Genomic DNA, 25261 nt, shown 5'->3' with positions numbered 1-25261 from the left:
ATGCCCACCCTTTTCGGTTGTTGGTGACCTGAAACGCTCGGTCCTGCGAAGTAGAACACCCTTCCAGGAAGATGCTGTTGGGTGACGTTTACGGGAAACTGGAGAGCGGGAGATGGACAGTCGCACGTGGTGCTTCCTGGCGAAGAATCGAATAGTTCAGGTACACGCAATCGTGGCTTGAATGCATCTTATCGGTACCACCAGGCGCACTCCAGATCCAGGGCTTCGGAAGCAATCGCAAGAACGTTACACGGGAAGAAGAAAAGAAGAACTCCCAGCAACACATCCCGTTTGCAAATCGACTGCGCAGGGTCCAATGCGACGAGACGGACGCCACACGTATCCCCAATGACGCCAAATTTCCCAGTCTGAGGGTTGAGTCCAATCGGCGGGGCCAAAGCGCATGCCACTAGAAGAAGTCTCGATGTTAGCATCAAAGTCCCACTGATCGGGGAGCTGCTAGGCTGGGCGGCTTGGTAACATGCGCTGGCCAAACGCAGAGGATGTTGCGCGCATTCTCATAAGATTTGGTCGAGCTCTGCGAAAGTTTGCAGTGGCAACTATCGTATGCTGTGCACAGAAATGTGATGAGCGATCACGTCTCACAACGCCCGTTGGGGAAACATAAGAGTGCGCGAACCCGCTTTTGGCAATGCCGGGTTGCGACTCAGTCAGTCAGCCTCAGACTTGTCAACTTTGTCGACTACCAGAGTTTCGGCGACTCTAGCTTCTAGCGCTACATCTGTACCGTTATACGGCGCGTATGGAGCGTTTGAGCTAGCAGCCCAGCTCCAGCGCACATTCGTCCCAAGAACGAGGTATTCTGCAGAAGGTTTCGGTGTTTGCACGCTTGCTGGTAGGCACATGATCGATCATCCATCAGCGGGGACAAGATTTGACTTTCGGTCGTGCTGAGACTCTGGTGTTGATATGGCAAGTACACCGTGCAAGCACTCACGCAGCATATCGTGTCCGCGACTCATCTTTGGCCTCGACGGATGTCGTCGGAATAGGCCCTTCCTACTTTCTTCATCCGCGGAAGCTCCGCAGTCTATACATAGGGGTTGAGTTCAACTGTGAAGACCCTGCACACGACCTATTCGGCCGAGTAATAGCCATTCGTCGTTGTCAGGCTGGCTGACACGGAATGAGTCCGATGAGTGCGGACTTCCAAATTCCAGGGACCTGGCAATGGTGGCGCTTTCCCCATCTTGGCTCGCACTCGAAGATGTCGTAGGCGGCATATTTGCTTTTGCCGTTGCTGCATACTAGATGAGCCGTAGCCTGGGCGCCATCAGCTCTTCTTTTGCCTTACCCACCAGTTCGACGTTATCATACTGACTCGCAAGCCACAAGACTACTCCCAGTGGTGAGGGCGTGGAGCAAAGCTTTTGGGGAGGAGATGTTTGAGAAGGTCCAGGCTTAAGCGATGGTTGCAAAGTTTGGTACGCATGGTGACGACGGAGGCCGGGCGCGCGCATCCTGACCGCCCATCAGGACGCTGACGGCCGCTGATTGGACTACTGGCGTTCATCTGCTCGCTGGCATTATGCATGCAGCGTCGATCGCGTACAATTATGAAATTTGTGGCTGTCTAAAACAACATTGTGGCTGTCTGAAAGGACGTCACTCTTGCAGCTTCTCGAAGCAGCTTCTTGACCGTCGCTCGCTTCGGTTCTCCGCCCGCACTTGCGAGCGTTAAGCTTGAGATGCCTCGCATCACTGAAACACCAAGGCAATCTGACAACGCAGGCGTGTCGAGTCCTCATTTCCCAACGGCTGCACCGCAATGTGACATTTGACCGTCGGCGCCACGCTGTCTCGTAGAAAGCCAAAAGGCCGGCAAACAGGGTAGAGATTTGCAATTGTGAAGGGAGCTTAGCCGGGTCCAGACGATCGACACGGGTTCTGCCCAGATTGCCGACTCCTCATGGCGCGTGGGCCTAGTGCACATCTTGATGTCCCGGCATGCTAGCGTCTACCGTCCGTCGCGATGCCGTCTACTGTACGGCCGCGGTGGGGCGCACCTACTTGTCGGCGACCTCGAGGATCCCATGTGCGACCAGGCGTTGACGTCCCCACGCTACAGCTGGCTCATTTGGGAAAATGCCCGCAGGCGGCAGGAAGCTGTGAAGGTGGAGAGCCATGTGCCTGCCACGAATAGGGACCGCTTTCTGGAAGACTTGGTGGGAATACGGCCATGCCGAGCAGGCGGGTATAAACACCGCTGCTCGACCGTGACTTTGCTTTCTCTACTTTACCTCGCCAGAGGCCACGCGCAAACTTCCTCTACCTCCATCCCAAGCTTTGCTCGCCCTCACTAGTCAGATCCACGCTACCACCCTGCCCTGCGGCAATCGGTCTCAGCGCTCGACTACTGGACGACTACGCAAGTAGCTTTCTTCCAGATCTTCTGCTAGCTCAGTCTCACTACTCCACTCGCCCCATCGGCCGAGTAGGTATATAGCATTCCATCTCCACGCGCGGCACGGTGCGTGTGAACGGTTGCTCCTGCCATCTCACCAATTGACTACGTGCTGTCGTCACCCCGCAACACCACGTTCCTTCCGCGATTAGATTCGACCCCAGATCCTGCCTAATATGGTCTACTCACTATCTTATCGCCGCCCTGAGCGAGCTCCTCGTCCCGGCACTGCCTCTTCCACCAACACCGAAGACAAGCGAAAGTCGATCAATGCATCCATCAAGTCCGGCAGCAGCGGCATGTCCCACGGTATTCCCGAGGCCTTGTCCTTTGACACCATCATCGCTGGCGGCGCTTGCCCTGTACGTTGTTACTGTCATGAGCATCATCTTTCCAAGCACCTTCACTGACACTTCCCAGCCCTGCACTGTCCGCGACTTCATGAACTTCCTCAAGTACATCGAGCTGTCGGCCGAGAACTTGCAATTCTTCCTCTGGTACCGCGACTACGTCAAGCGTTTCAATGCGCTGCCGGAAAGCGAGAGGGTTCTGTCTCCCGAGTGGACTGGCGAAAAGACCCCCGAAGCCAGGCCCGGCACCGTCAGCTACAATGCCGACGCTGCAGCCATGCTCAAGGGCACCGACTTCGCCAACGAAAGCAAGGTCGCTGATTCGGAGAAGGGTAGCAACAATCCCTTCTTCACGCCTCCTCGCACGCCAACCAGCGTCGAACCCAGGCGCGACTACTCCCTTGACTCGTACGATGATAGCATGACTACCGGCAAAGTTGACCACACTCAACGTGCTGCTGGTGCGTTTGATAACGCAGGACTAAAGTGGAAACCACGTGAGTATTACCTTTGCTAATTTTCTTCATTCGCCTCTAGGGTCCAATCGCTCATCCACCACAGTATCCGTCCAGCCTTACCGGGAAGAGATCAATCGCATCATCTCCATCTACATTGCCGACAATGGTTCGCGACAGCTGAACCTCTCGTCGAAAGAGCGTACAGCACTGCTGCACGCTCTGCAAAATACGACCCATCCGTCGGCATTTACCGACATCATCACCACCGTCGAGTGGTCGCTCCGTTGCCAAGCGCACCCCAACTTTGTTCGGTGGACCATATGCAATGGCAACCGTCCGCGTGTGATCTTCGCCCGCGGCCTCGGTATCTTCGGCATAGTTGCTGGTTTGATCGTTGCGATCATCCTCACCCTCAGCAGCGCCGGTCGTGCATGGCGTGTCATCTCCCTCATCGGTTTCTTCATTGGTATCTCGACGTTGATTGCAGCCTGGAAGGGCATGTGTGTCGTTCTTCACGGCATGCACCACCGACATCTGCGACCATGGGAGCTCTTCGCTTCCGATGACGAGCCGCAAAGCTACGACTTCAAGTCCGACTCCTTCCAGAGCGTTGACTCGCACGCGTCGAGCAACTCCTGGGAAGACGAGCCATGGGTCGCCCGCTACGAGAAGCGCAATGTCGTGAGGAAGGTGTTTGACCGTGAGGTCTGGATTCAAGAGCCTGCTCTCCGCCAGATCCAGGATACCATCTTCATCCAAGCCATCCTCGGCGCTCTTCTCATCTCCGCCGTCGCTGTCGGCATCTTCTGCGCCATCCCCAAGGGCAATTACTTTTAAGTGCGGCGACGAACTATCCAGCCACACTCCTATCTTCTTAACCCGAATTCCCATCCGAGCGATTTCTTCTCAATTCCCCCTTTGACTCTATGCAAGCTGCTTCTGATACCCATGTACATGTGTTTACGACACACAAGTGCGCCCGACATTTTGGTCCGTCTGTGCGAAAATAGCGATTAATGGGACATGTTGGTTCGGCGCCGGCGTCTGGATTAGCGATATGATCTACTATGTAACCGATATTTCCTTACGATATAAACCCTTAACGGAAAGAAGAAGACACCTGGAAGAATGAGACGAAAGAAAAGTTTCCTTCTATATAGTCGATATATGCAAATTATGTCTTTATGGATGCAAAACTTTGATATCTCCCGTTGTCCACAACATCCGTGCATTCCACGTCGTGATCTTCCACAGTCCTCCGTCGTTGTCGTCTTTGAGCAGCTGCATGTCGTACAGCGAACTCGCCGTATAACTCGTATCAGCCGGCACGAACGCCTCTTCTTCTCTCACATGGTACGAAATGACATGCGCCGTCATGCGCGCGAAGGTCGCATTCTCGCTCTCCGCTTCTATCCTCACATTGCTCACTGTATGTGTAGTGATGAGGTTGAAGACGCGATCGAACAAAGGATTGATTGCGTCAAACCCCGTGACGGTTTGTTGGGCGCCCAGCGGCCCGTAGGTAAATGTCATTTGGGGTGTTTTGTGACAGGCGGATTCTACGAGGGCGCGATCGTTGCTGTCTAGGCCGAGGGTCAGGCGGTGGAGGGTGTCGGTTATGGATTGGTGGGTTGTGAGGTTGGGGAGGTTGACGGTGGGAGTGGGGGCGGACATGTTTGGGATTAAGTCAATGAGGTTTGTTGGTTGACTGCTGTTGCTTCTTCTGGTATTTGAGTCATATGCAGTTTTACTTTCTCTCTACAGCTTATATACGTAGTTGTTGCTACAGCATACCATACCTAGGTAGGACGGGGCGTATCCATGCCGCGGACACAACGTGTCAGGATGGAGTTATCGGGTTTACGACACTGATTCGCACCAGTTCAGGCAGAACAAGTGGAATCATCGGATTTAACAGAGATAGTTGTATCTTTTGGCATGGTAAGGTTGCAGGATTCCGAGTCTCTCCTGCGACTGTATATATATCGGTGGTTCAGTGTTCCGTCTTCGGCGGGTTCCGGGAACGCCTTGCACAGCCACTTTCTGCCTGCAGCTACGTGCATCACGCGCCTGGCTTGATTACAACGACTCAGTTTCGTGATTACGAGAAAGTATGGTTCTTTGAGTACGAGCAGAGCCGCATATCCGGTGAGTGGTTCACTTGGTTGTGAGCTTGTGGTTCTGCGTACCGGTCGGTTCAGTCGTGCAGGTAGTAGAATACTTGGAATGGAGGCGCGAGGCAAACCGTGGCCGGATGGAGGCTGAAGACAACGGTCAGTTTCTTGCGCCCGGAAAGTTTGACCGTAGGCGCATGGTGTGGTATCATGTTCTTTATTGTGATGTAGAGATGGAAAGTTGGCGAGGCACGTGGTGAGGCTAGTAAGGTGGCTGCAGGCCGTGTGGCTGTGCTGAGTGCCGTTTACCGCTGTTCCGGAGGCTGCCGGTCGTGCGAAGAGGGAAGCCTTTGAAGCAGACATGGGCGAGAGGTAGTTGTATGTATCACGATTATATGGAGATAGGTATATGATGTTCTTGAAGGGTCGTGTTCTATATTTGCATGTGGGCAGGTAGCGGTTTCCCAAATTTGCAGATCTACAGTCGATGCACCACAAACCATGGCCATAATATGGCATGTAACTATTGGATCTATACAAGAAAAGAATCGCTCAGGTACCATGAAGTCATAGTGCAACTGTATAGTAGCATCACGGCGTATGCTATTTTTGCTCGGACAAGGGTTCAGAAGGTGCTAGAGGGAACTATGATGCTTGATACGACACTGCGATAGTACAGGTACCAACACTTGCATATTCACACGAGCAAATGCGATGAAGACGACTGTGCCGTGACGATACTTCCAAGGAATAACCCAGATCTCTCAGCAAGGCGAAGATGTGCGAACAGGCGGTGGGCGTTGAACAGAGGACGGGAAGCGAGCAAATAGGGCTTTACCGGCGGTGGGGATGGTGCAGGGCGAAGGCGCGAGGAAGCCGCGACCCGCAATTCACAGACGGCTACATGCGTCACCTAGCATCTTTGTACATCCAACATGGCCGTTGTTGCCGCGCTATGTAAACCTGCCCTCTCCGCCATATTCGTCTTGATACTCTTGAAGCCGCCCTAGCTAGTTGCCCAAGCTGCATGCTCGCCAAAGCCACTGCCTAGTCTCTCACTGCTCGCCTGACCCTCGCTCACGTACGCCCATACATGTCTTACGAATACGACAGCCGGTACCACCACCGCCCGCGCCATGACTCCCACTATACATCAAGAGAGACGGACCCCTATGGCTATGCGAGGAGCGACAAGACTCTAGCTGAGGCGCGCGAGCAGCTGGCAGACATGCGCCAGAGCAATCCATACACTTCGTCCTACAGCTCGTCCTACAACACCTACACCTATGAGCCCCGCACTTCTCCACCCCTGCCACCTCGACGACCCGCGCCGCATTCGTACAGGTCGCACAGGCAGGAGCAGACATGGCCGCCGTCACCGAGCGTCGAGGATGAGAGGGAGGCGCTAGCAAAAGAGGCGCCGTCCTCCGTGGGGTCGCCAGGGCAGGCCGAGGGTGAGCCGCCGAGCAACACGCGGGGCACCGTCGACCAAGACTCCCTGCTCGACGAGATTGAGCAGCCGAGCGTCGCACAACACGACCGCCGCTATGTGCTTGTTTCCGAATCCAGCACCGATGACGATGGCAGCACGCTTCGGGATCGGCGCCGACGCAGCTTTGCTGACCGTGGGGGCATGTCGCACATCAACACCGACGTCCCAGACCCTCCCGTCTTTACTGAGCGCGTGAGGGCCCCCTATGGCTACTCGAAGCCCCAAAAGGAATCCACGGCGCCTTCCCCTACGGCCGACTACATGCGCTCGCCAGATCCGATTACCCCATCACACAGCAGCCATCCCAGGTCAGATGCAAGCAGACCGTCGAGACCGATGCCAACTGAAAGCCGACACAATTCCTACACGTCGCCGGCGTCAAAGAAAGAATACGTATTCGACTCTGACTCTGACTCCGAAGCGCACAGCACGACCCACCTGCGAACCGAACGAAAGCCCGCGCGTTACAGCTTCGTGAAGAGCGATCTACAAAGGGAGGATCTGAGGACAAACCTGCGCGATACACAGGACAGGCCTGAACCGCGTCGACACGACTCCGGGCAGCGTCCCCTGCCGACGATACGTAAGGGTGATTCGTCAGGCTCATACAAGGAGTACTCCAATACTGAGTCGCCGCGGTCGTCTTCCTCCTCGGTGCACAGCACGCGGAGATCGAGGCCGGTGCCCGTAGATACTGTCTATGCTAACAGCTCACGCCCGCTGTCCAGACCAAGCTCGCCATCGTATCGAGCGCCCTCGCCTCAGCTGCCTACCCGACTGCGGGACTCCCCTCCAGGCTCTCGACCATCGTCCCGCGGTGGCCCTCGACCGACCTCTCCGCTCGCTTCTTCGTTCCAACCTTCTTCGCCCGGCCGCGGTCGCGTACCCGTATCCGAGTCAGATTGGCACTCCACCTATCCTCCAGCACCTTCCAACGACAGGTCAAGACAACCTTCTCGATATGGCAGACATGACACCATGCCACTTCCGAGGCCTCGCATCGATGTGCACAGCCCGTCTCCTGCAAGGCAATCGACCGGCGACTCTTTACCATACCCAATTGACGACCAACTCATTGACGTCTTTATGCCACCCGAAGAGCATTATCAGTTTGATCACTCAACCGTCGGTTCGCCGAGACAAAGCTACGTGGACATCCCCAGAGCGACGTCGCCGTCAATTCCTAGCTCGCCGTACACGCGAGACCTACCTTCCCGGGCCAGAAGGCAAGACACTGAGACGTTGGAGGAGCCGGTACGCCCAAGGAGGTCCAGGTCGGGTAGCTTCCGCTCTCACGACGGTCGCCGTGACAGATCATCCCGAAGGACTACTTCAATGGACAGAAAACTTCCAGACTGCCCAAGACCTTACAAATCTGGGCCTTACGATGATTGGTACGCGCTCCAAGACAACAAGAACTTCAACATCTGCCCTAGTTGCTACGACGGTGTCTTCGCCGGTACACCCTTCGACGTGGACTTCAGACAGATATGGTTGAACGACTATTCGATGGAGCGGAGCTGTGACTTCAGCAGCCCATGGGCACGTCTTGCATGGCTGTTGACGCTTCAGCGAGGTCGCAAATCGCTCGATCTGATCTACGCCATTGCAGGTGTCATGGACACAGTAGCCAAACCGTGTCCTGGAGATCGTGAGGCTGGTGCAGAAGACCGCATTAGCTGGTACGGCATTACAAATCCACGCGACGGTACTCGTGTAGCCAACTTTGCTATATGCTCGAGCGACAGGAGGATGCTTGAGGCCTTGTTGCCTTCTCTTCGTGGTTGCTTCGCTAAGATGCCGAAGGACGACAGGCACGTATGCAGCTTGCGTACAAGCTCAACTCGATTCCCGAAGTATCTAGATCTGCTCGTCGAGCTAGACGCCGAGGCTGAATTGTCCGGTCAACTACCTGATCTGAGCCGCTTCGTCCTATTGCTCCGCGAGAATTCTTACAAAGGCGAGTGCCAAAGGTACAAGATCTTATTCCGCAAACCATGGCACTTCATCCCTTCGCTACCAGAGTTCACAGTCTGTGAGCAATGCTACGACGAGCTCATCTGGCCCGCCACACAGTCCAGATCCACGTCGTCGTCCATACCGCACATGTTCAACAAGTCGATCCAGCTAGTTCCCGGCGAAGACCCCGATGTCGGATCAAGCTGCTGTCTGTGGAGCCCGAGGATGCGTGACGTCTGGAAGGAAGCTGTCAGGTACGACGACTTTTCTTACCTGAAGAGCCAAGCGAAGGAGAGAAAGAGGGCAGAGTCCAAGTATATGAGAAACAGAAAACATATTATGACGTGGATGGGCGACGCGGAAAAGGGGACTAGGAAGTGGAAGGAAGCAGAGGATGCGATGAGGGAACTGAAAAAGAGTTGGTATACTTATGAATGATGAGGTTATGATTGGAATGGGATATGTAGACTCAATGAGGATATGGTTATTACTATCACTATCATTACCGCTTCGTTGGTGCCCTGCATACCCCGTCTATGGTACCGGGTTGGGTCGTGAACCCTTTCCAATTCTGCACTCGCACGTCTTCACAACTACATTCTCACTCAAAATGCATCCCTCCAAGAGGCTATGCCTCGAGCCCATGGCGAAACCATCCCAAAACCACGATGTGTGCAATGGCGTACCCTACACGTAAGGTTTTACGCACCGTCAAAACTCCTTTCTTGATTTTGACTAACCCACAATCTAGAGCACCCAAAGACCTTACAGCACCCGCTGAGCGTGGGGCAGATGCCCCCCAATCCATCCTCACGCGGGACCAAAAGCGTAATGAACGCAAAGAGCGCATACGCAGCGTAGTCAGGGAGAATGCGCAACTCAAGCGCGACGTCAAGGAAAGGGATAACATGATCTCTCGATTGCAAGAGTTTCATCAGGCATTGGAGAAAGACTTGGCTGATGAGAAGCGGCAGCTGAAGGCCTCGAGAGAGAACGTATGGAGTGAGAGGCGAGAAGTGAGGCTGTTGCGTACGGAGTTGACGAGTGTACAATGGCAACTGGAAAGCCTCCGTGCGTTGCTTCCTGATAGTGACCTTGAATGGCGCTACGGTGGAAATAATTGGCATGACGTTTATGGTGATAAGCGGTACGATGACGAGGAGGACGAAGAAGAGGACGAAGAGGCGCATGAGGAAGAGGAGGATGACAATTCCATTAAGAGGGAGGTTCAGGCGACTGCACGGCGATATAGAGACATGCTCAGGGACAGATGAGCAGGAGATGATACGCAGGCGTTCATTGTCAGGGACTGGGATTGATTAAAAGTTGATAGGTCTACGATGTATCTGTCTTCCGCGCTAATCCTGCGCGCGGACTTTGGCATGTCTCTCGTAACACAGCTCTCGTTTTGAGGCTCACTATGTCATCTTATACCGTCACTATCAACTATTTCTCCACCTTGCGTCGATTTCAAGTTTCTGTAACACGCTCGTCCTTCACGCATGTCATCTTGTCATCGGCGTTCGTTTGAGCAACAAACAGGAGTCTTAGCTGATCAGGTCGACAGACCGTGGTGTTATCATTTGATGCGAGCTCCTCTTTCTAACAAACACAGTCTGTTGGTGTCGCAAACACTCACTGCTTGTTCAATGTGTCTCGCGACATGTATATAGGCCAGCGACCTGCACTTCCATATTGACACCTAACTATATATCCTACGCCATCTTCCAGTACCCCGTCGGAGCAAGCACTGCATCGATATCGCTAGCGATGTCGCCGACGCCCGTTTGCAGAGCAGACAAGGGTCGCAGGTACGCAACTCGCCACCCTCTCCTTTCACTCCAACAGAATCAGCGGAAGAACGCGTCGGCTGACCGCAGATCTAGTTTTTCCGTCGCTTACGGATTTTGCACCCACGGACCTTTTCGTTGTTTTGACGACTGATATCCCCGCTTTCTTGTTGTTTCTCTCAACACCCACGTCCGTATATTGACACCCGTGTACACGCCATCGACGACATCATGGACGACCTAAACGACAATGACATCAGCATGGGCGATCTCCCCGAGGTCACTGTGGATGTATCCGATGATCACCAGTCCGGAGGGGAAAGGGACGTCGTCGGTGTTGCCGCCAAGCATCGCGACGCTGAGCACAACTACGAGATCAAAACCTTCAAGATTCTCAAGCGCTCCGTACCCCTGCCCCGTCTCTTCGACATCTACTTTCACCCTGAGCGTAGCCTTGTACCTGTCGTTCCTCAAGATATCCAGCTTGACTTCTACTTCTACATGTACAACGGCATCGCCAGCGACAACTTTGTCGCACAGAAGACGCAGCCTGTTGACATCAGTCGGACCATCTGGTTCTACGGTGTGGATAGCACTCATGCATTCACTATGCATTGCTACCAGATCCGCTGGAACGTCATCATCATGTCCTTCCTTTGGGCAACTGGATTCGATGAGCGATACTGCAAGCCTGCATGTGGGCCTTTCATCATCAAGTTCATCAAGGTAAGTCGAAACTCCTCAAACGTCCTTATCGTGTGATAGCCTGTACACCTTCAGTCCTTCATTGGCTTTCCTATATCACTTAAAAAGTCCCTGAGTGACTTTTGGCTATCTCATGACCTTGACTTCCAGCTGACAAGAATTAGGCCTGGATAGAGTCACTAGTCTATCAGCACGACATCTCCGACAACATCTTCGCCCAACGCGAGGCTTTCATCAAGTTCTGGAAGAACGGCCCTTTCGACTTATACTACTTCGGCAAGCGCGACAAGGTCAAGATGATCGCCCGCATCAAACATCTGTACAAGTAACTTGAGACGAAAGACCTCCCCAGGCACGACGACCTTGTCAAGGCGCTACGGGACGAAACCATTGACGAAGAGACGTTTGAGCGGTATGGTCCTACGCTGGCCTTCCAGTGGGTTATCGGACGAGAAGAATTTGCGCGCGAGGAGCAAGAGGCGATCGACTTCGACAACGAGGTCAACCAGTCTGATCTGGAGTTGGCTGAGGCGGATAGGGAGGTGGCGGAAGCGAAGAAGCAGGTGGAGCTCACTGCTGGAGCCCTTGAGAACGTCGACGAGATGGAAGAAGATAATGAGGAAGACGAGGAAGAAGATGGCTTCGATCCCTTCCCCAAAGAGTACCATCCTAGTCTCTCGCGTGTGGGATGGGATGATGTGCATGGTATCGTCATGCCACTCATGCGGCCTATCGATGCATCACTTCCTCATCCAAGGACGGTACACGAGAAACATCGTCCCGTGGCTGACGAGAGGACATTCTACGTCACCAGGGACCAGCTGTTCGATGGCATCTTGAGGGTTCGGGATGATGAGATTGATGAGCTGGGTGACAGTCTCGCGACGATGACGACCATGATCAACACCAAGTTGACCTAGGTCATACATGAGCCTGTCGCATACGAGTACTTCCTGAAGACATGTCTGAAGTCTGAGCATACGCTGAGGTCGATCAGCGGACTAGATGTAGATACTAATAGAAACTGAAAATGTGTTGAAGATGATCAGGCTTCGTGATGTTTTGTCGATGTGAGGCCATGAGTTCAGAGAGCGGTGCGGAAGAACGATGCACCGAGCCTCGGCTCACCCCCAGCTTCCAACATCCGGGGCAAGTTCCGATGACGAACATCTACCCGTGTGTCGCGATGGCTATCCATATTTCTCCTTACGACGCTTGCACTCCTCATTTGACCTATACTGACCATCGAAATGGATAACAGCTCACTCTTCGATGTCAAGGTACGTACCTGCAATTCCCATCTGATCATTTTATTGACTCTCATCAAGGGCAAAGTCGTCCTTGTCACAGGCGGCGCCAAAGGCATTGGCCGCATGATCAGCGAGGGTTTCGTCCAGAATGGCGCTACAGTGTACATCTCCTCGCGCGACGCAAAGGCCTGTGAGGAAGCGTGCAAGGAACTGAACGCGCTTGGGAAGGGCAAGGCCGACTTTATTGCCGCCGATCTGTACAAGGAAGATGCAGCAAAGAACATAGCCGACGAGCTGAAGAAGAGAGCAGGCAGTAAGTCACCCACGAGCTGCCATCTACGCCACTGTCGCGAAACCATGAGCAGTCGCTAACAATGTACAGAGCTTGATGTCATCGTCAACAATAGCGGAAGCAACTGGGGCGAGTCCTACGATAACTATCCCTCCGCCGCGTGGGACCGCGTCCTCAACCTCAACCTAAAGCGCGTCTTCCAGCTCACCCAAGCCGTCACGCCCCTCCTCGAAGCCGCCTCGACCCCTACATCTCCCGCCCGCATCATCAATATCGGTAGCGTCGACGGTCTGCGCGTCCCCGCCCTCGAGACATTTGCCTATTCCGCCTCCAAAGCTGGTCTCCACCACATGAGCAGAGTGCTAGCAAGCCACCTCGGCAAGCGCGGCATCACCAGCAACACGATCGCGTGCGGTCCCTTCCAAAGCAAGATGATGAAGGCTACATTGGAGAAGTTTAAGGACGTTATCGAGAGCGGGATACCATTAGGACGCATTGGCAGCCCGGAGGATGTTGCGGGTACATGTATTTGGCTATCGAGCCGAGCCGGATCATATGTCAACGGTGCTACTATCGCGCTGGACGGCGGTAGTGTCGTCGGCGCCAAGTTGTAAAAAATACATGCCATATACGTGTACGCGATGAAGACTTTGCGGAATACAATGGACATCTGGCGCAGGACACGGTCACCATATTGAAGCGTGCTACCGACAAGCTTCACAGCTGATATGACAGCACTCGGTGCGCTCTAGATCAAGACGACATTTCTTCGCGCTGCAGACTTCTCTTCTCACTTGATTTCCTATATCTACTACATCGGTCTCTGTCTAGCTTCTACACGGCTAGCAATCAGTATGTATCCTCCGCGCCAACAGTCGATCAAGAGGCCAGGGGCTTATGTTCAGCGAAATGCCTCAGCCTCATCCAGTGTATCACGTAGCGAGCAACCATTATTCACGAGCCTTTCTCTCGTCTCGCAGCAAGAGTGTAGAATATACTACCGTCGTAAATGCCACGAATATCTTCCTTCATCATTCGGCCATCTTCAGGCCAAAGCATTATGTACGTGGCAATCCCTGAGTTCGTCAGCATCAATTCCTACAGAGCGCACTGGTAACACGGCTTACATTCAAAAAAGGCACCACCCCAACCAATCGGATCAGCAATGCACCGTTGCCCTGTGAGCACGTTTTTTACGTCCCAGATCGTTAGGTAGTCCCTCCCCTCGGCATACTTCGCGAATATGTCTTCGAACTTCTGTGGCAGAAAGCGCCCTTCGTGGTCGTATGTCCCGGTGTCACTGCCGTGCTTATCCCTATGCACATTCTTAAGAAACAGACCTAGAGGATTAGCGCAATAAGTCAGGATTTGTCTCAAATGCAGTTCGTGGCTTGGGTTTCTTACGAAAGAACGGGTCAGGCAGCCAACCCTCGCATGTAGGGTATGAGAAGTTCGCATGAATCACGAACACCGCGATGATGGATAGAATGACACCGAATCCGAGACGATAGAAGCCTACGAATGTGTCCTGTGGCCAGAGGATTCCATCGTGGTCGCGATCAAAGAAGTCGCAATGTTGTTGTAGAACAGTCTGGTGAGAATGCTGCTCTGCCCAGCCTTTGGTGCCTTGGGGAGATTCTGCTGATGGGGCAAGATTTGCACGGGCGGTACCTGCTCATGTTAGCGATCTGGCTGTTGAACTATTCAAAAATGGAAACATACCGGTGTGTTGAAGCTTTGAGCCTTTCGTGCTTATGTACGGTCTTCGTTGCTCGGTGACAGGCACGTCACGAATTGAGCTCACCACTCCATCATCTCCGTTGGTGAGTCGCTCGGAATGCCTCGTCACTTCAGACATGTTTTCACTGATGCGGGAAATAGGATTGCGCGGATGCTGAGACCGCGAAGGAAAGAGCGAATAAAAGGAACGCTATCTCCAACTTCAATGACATCACGCCATCTGAAACAGCATCAACCAACTTTTGAATCATGCCCAAGTACACCGTCACCGACTCGTCATCCCAAAATTTCACATGCATCGCATTTTGTTGATACACCGAAACAGTAGTGTTCCGCTAGCCAATGGCAAAGCGCGTCGTCAATCCTGGATGATTTCCGGCTCGCGCTGCCATGTACATCAGCAGACCGGCCACCTGGTACCCCATCAATACTGCGTGTCGTGGCGTGCACAATACTCTTTACCGTGTAAACGACGCGGAACTGATGTTTAGCATTTGTAGTAATTTCCTGCATGTATCTACGTTGCGTGCGACTCTGCACTGGCTTTTAAGGTTCGATGACGTCATTCGCTGGCTCTGCCTACATCTGGTCGCGATATGAACGTAGGTATGCCCAGTGTAATCCAACATGAACTCCAGCAGCTTTTTAATACCACCTCCAGAAGACCGTCTATGTCAGTGCTCCCTTTGTTAGGTTGCCACGCTCGGATACAGTGTTGACTGCCCAGTCAAGACACTCAAGAGGAGCGTCTAGTGACATTTGTGAAGGTATCGTGCCCTGGACAGTCTTTTATGACCTTTCGAGCATGCTGATATCAGGTAGTTCGCCGACTAAGTCTTTCAACTAGTTGTTCTTACCGGCGTTGCGTCAGTAGTTATCAACGACCGGATTATGCGCTCGACAATCCCCGGCGCCGCAGGCATCACTGAAACACATCTGCACGGCTTCGATCTCTTTCTACGTCGGTCCCGTCCCAGCTACAATCCTGAAGATACCCATGTCACTTGATACTTGGCTGTCGACCGGACCGTCTATCCTTATCACGAACGGTACTCTTGTAGATGACCTTACGCTCCCCTAGGATGCAAAGACTGCGCGGGCAGCTACAAAGCCTCGTCTCGTAATCAGTTGATCAAAATCGGTATACCAAGGCAGTAGTCTTGAACGGCTGCGTAAGGATGGAAGGCGAAGGCTGCTGCGTTAAGTTCGCAAGCGTTTCAATCGTGACAATGTCTACTCAATAATTAGCGAAGGGCTCGACTTCCCACTTGCGACCAATAGTGCGTCTGGAGCTAGACTCTTGCAGGCTCTTTCGACTGCGACTGTACAAATCCCGTAGTCGTGAGTCTTTACCAGAGATAATGGATCGAGTAACACACGTATCGAAGTAGGGTCCTGGAGAGGCTAGTTTAACAACCTGTTCGCCGCGGTTTGTCTCACTATCTCCGCTATCATCAGATAGTGAAAGATCGTACTGACTCTCGATTGCGTGCTTGCACTCACTCACACAACCCTTCACTGAACCCGCCCCCGCCCCGCCGACTCACTCCCGCCTTCACTGGCTTCACTGCCCACCCACACACTGTATATTGCGATTCGAACAGCCAAATATTGGCATATTGGAATTCAAACCATCTATATAAAGTCTATTATTTGAGATATCTCCTACAAGACTCGGTATAGTGGTCTCCGACCTGCCTATACAACATTTGTCCCATGTCCGTTGTCCCAGTCCGTTCTCGTTTAGGAAGTGCGCCGGTTCGAATCTGCTTTGTGTCTAGGGGATCCATTTCCCTGGGGCAAAGTTCGGTTTAGATTGGTCTGTAGTTACCTTGTCTTGTTTTTTGCCCTATTCTTTTGCAGCTGCCACCGCCACTTCTTTTCTTTGTCCAGATACCTAAGAGCAGCAGCTTAGGCAGGCGATGTTGACTTCCTTTTTCCCTTTGCGCATTCTCGCTGTGTCTCGTTCGCGGAAAGTGTGTAACACTTGTTGTTCTTTTTGCCCTTCCCTGGCCCTATTCCGCCATAACCTCAACAATCGCGTTGCGACGATACTATAACGGTAAACAAGCTGGAAGAAAATCTAGATATGAATAGATACGAATGTATTTTGATAGAGATACATGACAGGAGTATGGTCTACATGGTTTCGCGCCGACATGGTAGATTCGTAACGTAGGTATATAAAACAAGGGAAAGCAAAGTATCTCGTACGAAATAAGAGGAGTGCGCTGACAGGCAATGTAAACATTTCTTCTAGATAATCGTGTAACCGACTCCAACGACGACACTCGCAAAGAAGCAGTTATCTTGCTTCTAAGCCTCCCGAGGTCCCTTGGACTGACTTCGAATCAACCATCGAGCCCACTAGTTGCCGGTTGTCGGTCCAGCCTTCGAACAATATGTGAGCCTTCACATAGTGCGTGTGCGTCGCATCAGTGCGCGTTGTTGCTCGGTGTAGCACGACTGGACGCGTTGTGGTTGTGGAATCTCGTCGCCGGTCAAGCTGCGGGTCCAGAGTTCGCTCGAGTGAACAGGTTCGGGGAGGGTTTCGGGCCCTTCGGTAAGGCGAAACACAGAATCCGCTATCTTTTGTTAACATCTGATAGTCGACGTCAACGTTATGTGTGGAAAGTTACCTTTCGAAGCGGGACGAGAGCGAAAGGGAGGATGAGAACGTCGAGATGTGCATAGCCCCCATCGTAGCTTCAAGCTAGGCCACGATAGCACTAGAGTGAGTCCGAGTGCGAGAACAGCTACACAAACGCCGATAAGCGTTAGCAGTGCTTCAATCGACAGGGTATGTGATTGGGCAGCTGCCCCCGCCGTGAGGTCTTCTGGTATTGGAGCTGCGCCAATGAAAGAGACAAAGTGAGCGCTCAACAGCGATAGCATAGAAACCGTAGGCATACTGGCACAGACTGGCACGATCCAGATGTCATTAAAGGTACCCAGCGATGTCGAGAAACGCTTGAGATATATAAACATGCGAGCTCGAAACTACGCTTTGCTGACCGGCTAGGCGGGCTCGTGCGAGTGATGGTTCAACCAGGCGATAGGGTCCGTCCGAGCGTTTTGAGAAGCTGGATCGGGATGGGAGATGAGTGTCAGCTCGAGAGCAAGTGCTGCGCATTGGCTGGTAGGTGGATGGCCTGCCTCTATACGCAGGGGTGGAACCTTTATCAGCTCGCACCACAGCGTCAAGCCTGCTTCCCCTGCTCTTTTCCCCTCCCTTCATTGATTAACGGCTTCAACGCACCGTTGAACAGCCACAGGACGTGCACCCCCCGCGTGTTATCCGAAAGAGTAATGGAGTATACTCTGCTGCCCGCGGAGCTCAGACGCCTGTATCACCTTGACTTCTCTTGGGCTTGCACCCAAGCGTTGTCAGTGCATTGCTACTGCCATTGCCCCGTTAAGAGACACTATACGGCTGACCAATACGCGGCCTAAGGGTAACGTGCTGTTCTTCCCGCGCCATTTCCGACAATTCTGTCTGTCGATCGCGTAGGCAACTCAAGCTTCAAGCACATGCTGCCCTGCTGCTCAAATGCCCTCTGATACGTCTGAAATAATGTACCTACTTAGGTACCTACGCAGGTATTTAAGCCCAAGTAACGCTTGGTGCGTATACACGGAGTGCCTTCCAGCACCAAGGGTCCGTCTCGTTACCTGGAAGATGAGAACATTTAACACAAATTGATCATATCTATCCATTGGTCAAGGCTACGCAAACAATGCCGTCTCCCGTCTCCTTGAGACGCATGCCGCACGCAGAGTTCAACAAGATCAAAGGTGTAGCCATCGTCTTGCTACGCAGAGACCTGAGTCTCTACACTGCGTGCAAATCGTGGATTACCCGAGTGTATCACTATGACATGTCACTAGAATTGAGAATTCTGTGGAAGGTATTGCTGAGGTTGCCGTGCTTCCTGCGCTGACAAAGTGAGTATTCATCCAAGTCAGTGTCGAGTTGAGGTGATCGCAGGCTGAGGTTTCCCATGACCGTTGCGCACTCATAAGGCATTATCATAAGCTGAGCCCTTAACAAGAAAACCTAGATGTTTTGGGTATCATATTCGATTTTACGCCACCGAACAGGACAAAGCAGCGCATACTCTTTGACACCTGAGTTGCAACTTAGATGAAAGGCACCCTCCTGCCCAACGCTTGCACAAACGCTTGTCCTTCGCATCATGGTTGAGCAACACGTGTGAAATCTCGCTTGATCCATGTCCTCAAAATGTAAGGGTTCGCCGCATGAGCCCGCGTTGTTGCGTGCAATTGTCAGATCGCGCGCGTTGTGGCCGGTTTATTCTAGGCTCGTCTGCGCTGGCGGCTGCCCAGGGTTCGATCGAAGGATGTGGTATCGTGTGTTGTCCAAGGCTGTTGACGAGTGGAATCTGCGAGTCGGCTGGATTTCGTCAGCATTGAGTGGCATCTCGAGATTTTGTGGGGAGAGACATACGTGTGGAGCTGGGACGGGAGCGAAAATGGCGGCGGGAGGATAGCCTTGTTCTCAAGCTAGGCCAGATGAAGGGAAGCGCTATACCCAATATAGCTACGACTATCGCGATCACACCCACAATCGCCTCTACAGACAAGCTGTGGTGTTTACCAGCTGAGTCTGCGATGAGATCTTGCCGGTTTCTCTGTAATGTGGGTAGAGCGCAGGTGGTGATCATAAGATTCGCGAACAAAAGCGTCAAGCGAAGGGAAGAAGGCATGATGAGCATGGCAGAGCAAAGTAGAGGAAATGGAATGGTTGGAGGTGAAGATGAGACTAGGACTCTGGAATGTGAAAATCAAATCGTGTCATAAAATGTGAGATCAAGCGATCTATAAAGACATTACTGTTGCAAATGGTGACTTGAGATGTCCAGGGCCGGTGGTCAGACGTCTTTCAGCTACCCAATTGGCAGCTAGCGGCTGGAGAGGGTGAAAGATCGCGATGGACGGGCGATCAGAACATGTTATTGGATTAAACAGGGCGCCGTTGTGGAGTCGGCAGGGGTATGCGGGCACTTTGCGAGCGGCATTGGTGCGTGAGCTGATGGTAGCTGGGTTCTTGTAAGGCCGAAGCTCGGCATCCAGGCTCAGACACCCTGCATCAACCACACCAGCGACCTGTTTTTGTCAGCTGCTATCTTAGCCTACACCGGTCTAATGATAGGCGGAGGGAACCATCGGCTGGGCCACAGGCCTGGGCCAATCGCGCCCAACAGCCCCTGGTGGTCTCAGAACCCTTCGAGATTGCTACCTCTGTGTAGAGTGCCTCGCAGACGACATGTGGTTGGTCTGGGTGACGTCTAAAGTCTATATGTAGAGCTACCCAAAATCAACAAGTCACCGGAAGTAGAGCAGTAAAGAATATAGACATTTTGAATGGCTGGGTGAAGTCTAAGTGCTACGAGGCAATTCGCTGATCGATTCGGTCTCTACAAAGTCTCACAAGTAGATAAGTATTCTAAGACACATATGTTCGTACGTGTGTAGTAACCAAATGGTAAAAAAGTCGCTAAAGAGTCTAGGCCCAGGCGGGTGAGAAGTGTCGACTAGGCTGAAGAACACGATCAGTTTGTCGCATCGTCCTCATCAACCCACTCATCCTCCAGCCCAGTGACATCATCGTCATCGCTCGGCTCTTCATCGAACATCAACAGCAAGCGCAACAACTCGTCTTGCGGTCTTTCAATATGCTGCGACAAATTGGCGAGTATTGGATCTTCGACTTCGGTGGTCGCGTTATCGCCGTTGTCAAGGCTAGGCGCAAGGCTGATAATGCGGATTGCCTTTGTCGGAAAGATGCGTCCATTTCCTCCTTCTTCCCGTCGTTGACCGAGAGTCTGTTGTCTGTTAGCCATTGCATACTCTTGGGCTTGAAGCGGTAAACGTACGGCGTATGTTGTCATGATAGCATCGTCGAACAACGCCATGAAACTGACCGGCACTGCGAGTTGGGGCGCCGAACTGGTGAGAAAGGAGTACGAGGGTCCCACCTCTTCAGCCTCGTCTCCAACAATGATGCGATTGTCCTCGTTAAGCGCAACGACATACACCCTATTCTGGATCTCGAACATAATACGATGGTTCCGTGCAGAAAGCCATCCACCCAAATCGAAAGTCGAACCATCAGACTCGCACTCCAGGATCTGACTAACACTGGCTAAGTTCTTCGACCCGTCTTCTAATGCCTTGCGGAGATCGGAGCAGACAAAGACACGACCCAGACGTGAGAAGCCTACAAAGAGATTGCTACTGCGGTCCAGCATACCGGCACCCCACTCGTCTTCCTCGTTTGGGTCGCGAGATGCGTTTGGAAGAGGGCCCCTGCCGAGATGTATAGGCGTCAGGCGGCTTTTGCGGGGTGCTGAAGGAGGGAAGATGCGTCGTGATGGGCGGCCATAGCGCAAAGCAGCCAATGCTGCATTAGAGGATGGTGGATCGGTGGGTGGTAAAGGCTCAACATGGTATTCCTCCGTACATTGCGATGGCTGTAGGATACCCAGAGCCTGTCCAGACTTCTTCTCATACACATGATAGCCACGCGTTCCCATGGAGTATACAACCACGTCCTCGTTCTGATCTAGATGACCAACTGCATCTTGCTCGATCTCCAGATGCGTAATTAGTTTTGGTGGGTTCTGCTTCATGTCGTATACAAAGCCCTGGCCCTCTACTGAGACCACGACCAGTGTCCAGTACGAAAGCTGAAACCCTCTCGTTTGGCAATCGTGATCCAAAACAGCGACGCGTTGGAATTCCCCTCTTGCCGTGCCCTCTTGATCTGTCCGCCAAACTTCAACTGCATCTCCTTCGCGATCAAAGGCAGCCATCCCATCTTGATACTCCAGATGCGCATATGGCCTCACGGCATGGTCTTCGGTCGTGTCTAGGGCTGAAGGTAGCTGCCATAGAATGCGACCCGTATCCATGTCGGATACGTAAAGTCCGCCTGCGTGAGATGTCGAGATGAAGATGCGGCGCTTGAAGTCAGCCTTGAATCGCCATACCGCATGATTGCCAACCTGTAGGATTGACTCGCGAGTGGTCGGTTGCTGAGAGTTCCAGTTGCGCTCGAGCAGCGTTTGTCGTTTACATAGGTCTTTCCATGATGTGATGCCATCAAAGAGCTTGGAGAAGCTGGTGTAGTCGTTGACAAACGAGAAGTCGCGCGCGCCGCCAGCTGGCTGTGAGGTCTTATGCGGTTGCGAAGTTTTAGTCGGCGACGAGTAGATGGCTTCTTGATGCGTTCCGTCGATGAACTGGTGCCAGGCGGGCGACACGGCAGTAAGCGATCCTAGGGCTGACACGGGCGTGAAGTCGAGGATGCGGAGCACGATCTCCGGAGGTAGGACCGTAAGCGGGTCCGGGATGGTGACGTTCATAGTCAATTCCTGTCACGGTGGTTGTGATGTTTGCGCGTTATGCTGGATCTCAGACGCGCTGTCACTCGTGTCCGCACAAGAGTATTGTTGATGGATCAAAAGAAACAGCTTTCCGATGAAGTCATTGTGGAGAAGTCACGTTCGGACCCCAAGGAACATCCATCACTCATACGCGGAAGGAGCACCAACACCACAACGTTCGCGATAGTCGCCATCGACTGCAAACTGGAGCGCCATATCAGTGACTTGTACCCAATTGCAACAACTTGATCGGCATGATGAGAATTGCATCATGAGTCGCTCCCGTGGTCGCCTTATCCCCGGAGGCATACCTAGATGGTAGCAATCGGCGCGTCTCAGCCGACGCGAAGCCTTGCGCACCTCAACACACACCAGAGAGATTGCTAACAAGCGCCAGTCTGATGACTATGACTACCATCCGATATGCGATAAGCAAAGGTCGGCATTTTGCATCCGGTTAGGCATCGATTGTGGAGATGCGGGCTGAGCCCGCATTCGCCAAGTCACTAGTAGCTTCGGCAACAGCGTGGTACTCATACCATGAACCAAAGAGGCATCTCTGTAGGCTTCGTTATCTGGGGTATCGTACCGGCCTGAATCACAGTTCCGCCGGGATGTATATAAAAGCAACAACGGCGACCGCAGATTCTGCAGGTGTGCTCTCTACCGACCGCTCATCATGGCGGGCCGTTTCCTCCTCTCCGGACTGCTGACCGCGAGTCTTGCGTCTATCTCCGCGTTGGCCGCTCCTGTTGTCAAGAGGAACCCTTACAGCTTCGTTTTGGAAAATCCCTACGGTGATGCTGTTTTTGAGCTTGGGAATGTTTCCTATCTGGCAAATACCAAACATCCCAAGGCGAGTGCTGGCTGCGCAACCCCGGCCGGCTCTGCTACATCGATCCCCATCACCGTCATCAAGACAAACGAGACAACTATCACGAAAGATGTACTGAAAAGCGTTGTATCTTCATATCTCGCTGGCGACGATGTCTTCAGCCATGATTTTCTGGACGGACTGTACCTCTCCTCTGGCGTCAAGTCGACACTGGACGCCTCCGCTGTCGACTATCTTGCTTCTCTGAATACGAGCATGCTTTTCATGGACGCCTCGGTGAATGCAGAAGCCTCGATAAGCAAGATGGTGCTCGAATCAGCTATCGACCTTCCAGCTGGACCATACCTCGCATCAGTCGAAGATGGCTCCGTAAGCTTTGCGACTGTATATCGGCTCTACCCGGATACCTACCGCACATTCTTGTTCGGAGTCTACGACGCGAATGATGGGCAGGAAAATCACAACCCGCTCGGTGTTTTCCTGCCCAAGTTCTGGGACCCCATGATTCCGTAAGTAGCCATCTGCTCGCCCAAGATAACGAACTAACAGAGTCTGCAGTGTTCCTTCACGCATATACTACTGGGGAGACGACAGACCCTTGGCTGGAGAGCGCGTTGCAATCAAGGATCTATACGATGTCAAGGGCTTGCAAACTTCCGGTGGCAGTCAGGCATGGGCTCGCATCACGCCCGTTTCGAACGGCACAGCGCCTTCAGTGCAGCAGATCCTCGATCTCGGAGGTGTTGTCATTGGAAAGCAGAAGCTCGCTCAATTCGCTTCCGGTGCTAACCCTTGGGAATGGCAAGACGAGCACTACCCGTTCAACCCGAGAGGTGATGGATGGCTCACGTGCTCAGCTTCTTCTTCCGGTGGTGGCTGCTCCGTTGCTGCGTACGATTGGCTTGACTACGCCATTGGAAGCGACACTGGCTCCTCGATGAGGCGACCGGCTGCAGTAGCTGGTGTATACGGACAACGTCCCAGTCAGGGCTTGATATCACTCGAGCGTGTCATCCCGTTGGGTGCTGCAACCGATACCGCAGGAGTCTTCTCTCGCGACCCCTACAAATGGATCAAATTCAGCAAGTCTTGGTACACACCCAGCCTCTACCAGAACTCATCCATCACTGGTCTATCACCGCTTTCCGTCCCAGACACAAACGCATTCCCCAAGACCATTCTCTACCCCACAGACTACCTCCCGCTCAACAACTCGGCTGCAGAACCCATCTTGCAAGATTTCATTGCGAATGTCTCCAGGATCTTCAACATGACCGTCAGGGAGTTCAACTTCACCGCCACAGTCCAGAATTTCTCTGACCCCATCGCGAGCAACTTCACCAGAATGGGTCAAGCGACCAGCGCAATAAACGGATGGTCTTCATGGCAAGTCGTCGGGAAACCCCTGATAACCGCTTGGGCTGCACTCTTCGACGGCCGCTTCCCGCCAATTGATCCTGCAAGACGACTGGGCTGGTTCGCCTTTGACGAATCGCGAACTAACCAGACCACCTACGATGAAGCACTCGTAACCAAGAACACAGCCGTAGAGTGGTACGAGAAAGAACTCCAATACAGCACTCCCGAATCGTGTTCAGAGTCTGTGATGCTCTACGACATCGGCACCGGCGGCTTGCCTTCCTACCGTGAAAGAGAGCTCAACGACTCGCCTTATGCTTCTTACCTAGCTGTCACACCACCGACGGCAAAGATCACTGGCGCGGGCATATGTCCGATATTCGGGTGTGCGGATTTCACGATTCCGATTGGGCAGGTGCCGTACCGGAGTGAAGTTACGTTCCATGAGGAGATGGTGCCTGTAACCATCAATATGGTGGTGAAGAGGGGATGCGACTTTGTGCTTTACAATATGATTGAGAAGTTGGCGGATGAGGGTGTGCTGAAGACGGTCAAGACGGGGAGAACAGCCTATTGATAGTAGAGCTGACTTCGTGGAGTGAGTATGCGATATGACATGCTGAATGTAATGCAACCTATAATGAGTTTTTTTTTTTGGCCTAAACAACTGTCGCTCGATACAAGTGTAAGCATCCGACTGAGTCGAGAGTTGCTCGGGCGAAATGTGGCCGGTGTTGGTTGTCAAAAGACGCAATGTTGCTTTGGAATCGACAACTGCAGACACACCACCGCACTGATAGAGAGGATATCGCCTGGTAAGGCTGCATTGCATTGTTGCGAACCAACTGGTTCAGCGCCCTGGTATCTAGAGCCGGAATGCATCATTCTACCTTTCGAAAAGCGACCACAACGCCAAATGTAGAGTAGACAATACAATGCCCAATGTCTATAGTTCCCCCGACGCTTTTGAGATGCCGTATTGATGCAGTATTAGAAGAAGAATAAGATGCAAAGACTTGCGAGGTCCCAGGTCATGTCTGGGATTCCTCTGAATGCTCGTGTGCGACTTTGCGCACCTGCAAG

The 25261-nt window shown here is 52.8% G+C and overlaps 7 protein-coding genes across 7 annotated transcripts; 5 read left to right on the top strand and 2 right to left on the bottom strand.

Annotated features, from left to right (window-relative positions):
* Positions 1–2601: 2601 nt before the first annotated feature.
* J4E90_007409 (uncharacterized protein) lies at positions 2602–4070 on the top strand (the record flags this gene model as incomplete). Its single annotated transcript, XM_051436948.1, has 3 exons — positions 2602–2787; positions 2846–3272; positions 3337–4070. 3 exons carry the CDS (start codon positions 2602–2604, stop codon positions 4068–4070), a joined length of 1347 nt encoding a protein of 448 aa, XP_051289694.1.
* Positions 4071–6440: 2370 nt separating this feature from the next.
* On the top strand, positions 6441–10072 carry J4E90_007408 (uncharacterized protein; the record flags this gene model as incomplete). The annotated part of the gene is made up of 3 exons (XM_051436947.1): positions 6441–7428; positions 8248–9216; positions 9552–10072. The coding sequence occupies 3 exons, from the start codon at positions 6441–6443 to the stop codon at positions 10070–10072; spliced, it is 2478 nt and encodes an 825-aa protein (XP_051289693.1).
* Positions 10073–10819: 747 nt separating this feature from the next.
* Positions 10820–12213, top strand: J4E90_007407 (uncharacterized protein; the record flags this gene model as incomplete). The annotated part of the gene is made up of 3 exons (XM_051436946.1): positions 10820–11314; positions 11458–11583; positions 11629–12213. 3 exons carry the CDS (start codon positions 10820–10822, stop codon positions 12211–12213), a joined length of 1206 nt encoding a protein of 401 aa, XP_051289692.1.
* A 330-nt stretch (positions 12214–12543) lies between these two features.
* Positions 12544–13449, top strand: J4E90_007406 (uncharacterized protein; the record flags this gene model as incomplete). Its single annotated transcript, XM_051436945.1, has 3 exons — positions 12544–12573; positions 12622–12856; positions 12926–13449. The coding sequence occupies 3 exons, from the start codon at positions 12544–12546 to the stop codon at positions 13447–13449; spliced, it is 789 nt and encodes a 262-aa protein (XP_051289691.1).
* Positions 13450–13789: 340 nt separating this feature from the next.
* Positions 13790–14693, bottom strand: J4E90_007405 (uncharacterized protein; the record flags this gene model as incomplete). The annotated part of the gene is made up of 4 exons (XM_051436944.1): positions 13790–13911; positions 13963–14175; positions 14240–14506; positions 14558–14693. The coding sequence occupies 4 exons, from the start codon at positions 14691–14693 to the stop codon at positions 13790–13792; spliced, it is 738 nt and encodes a 245-aa protein (XP_051289690.1).
* A 5455-nt stretch (positions 14694–20148) lies between these two features.
* J4E90_007404 (uncharacterized protein) lies at positions 20149–21963 on the bottom strand (the record flags this gene model as incomplete). The annotated part of the gene is made up of 1 exon (XM_051436943.1): positions 20149–21963. The coding sequence occupies one exon, from the start codon at positions 21961–21963 to the stop codon at positions 20149–20151; it is 1815 nt and encodes a 604-aa protein (XP_051289689.1).
* A 700-nt stretch (positions 21964–22663) lies between these two features.
* On the top strand, positions 22664–24755 carry J4E90_007403 (uncharacterized protein; the record flags this gene model as incomplete). The annotated part of the gene is made up of 2 exons (XM_051436942.1): positions 22664–23328; positions 23378–24755. 2 exons carry the CDS (start codon positions 22664–22666, stop codon positions 24753–24755), a joined length of 2043 nt encoding a protein of 680 aa, XP_051289688.1.
* Between the last annotated feature and the right edge of the window lie 506 nt (positions 24756–25261).

The sequence above is a fragment of the Alternaria incomplexa genome (assembly GCF_024043165.1).
Source record: "Alternaria incomplexa strain BMP 0042 chromosome Unknown scaffold_10, whole genome shotgun sequence".
In the NCBI taxonomy this organism is placed as follows: domain Eukaryota; kingdom Fungi; phylum Ascomycota; class Dothideomycetes; order Pleosporales; family Pleosporaceae; genus Alternaria; species Alternaria incomplexa.
This window is presented reverse-complemented; position numbering and strand designations above follow the sequence as displayed.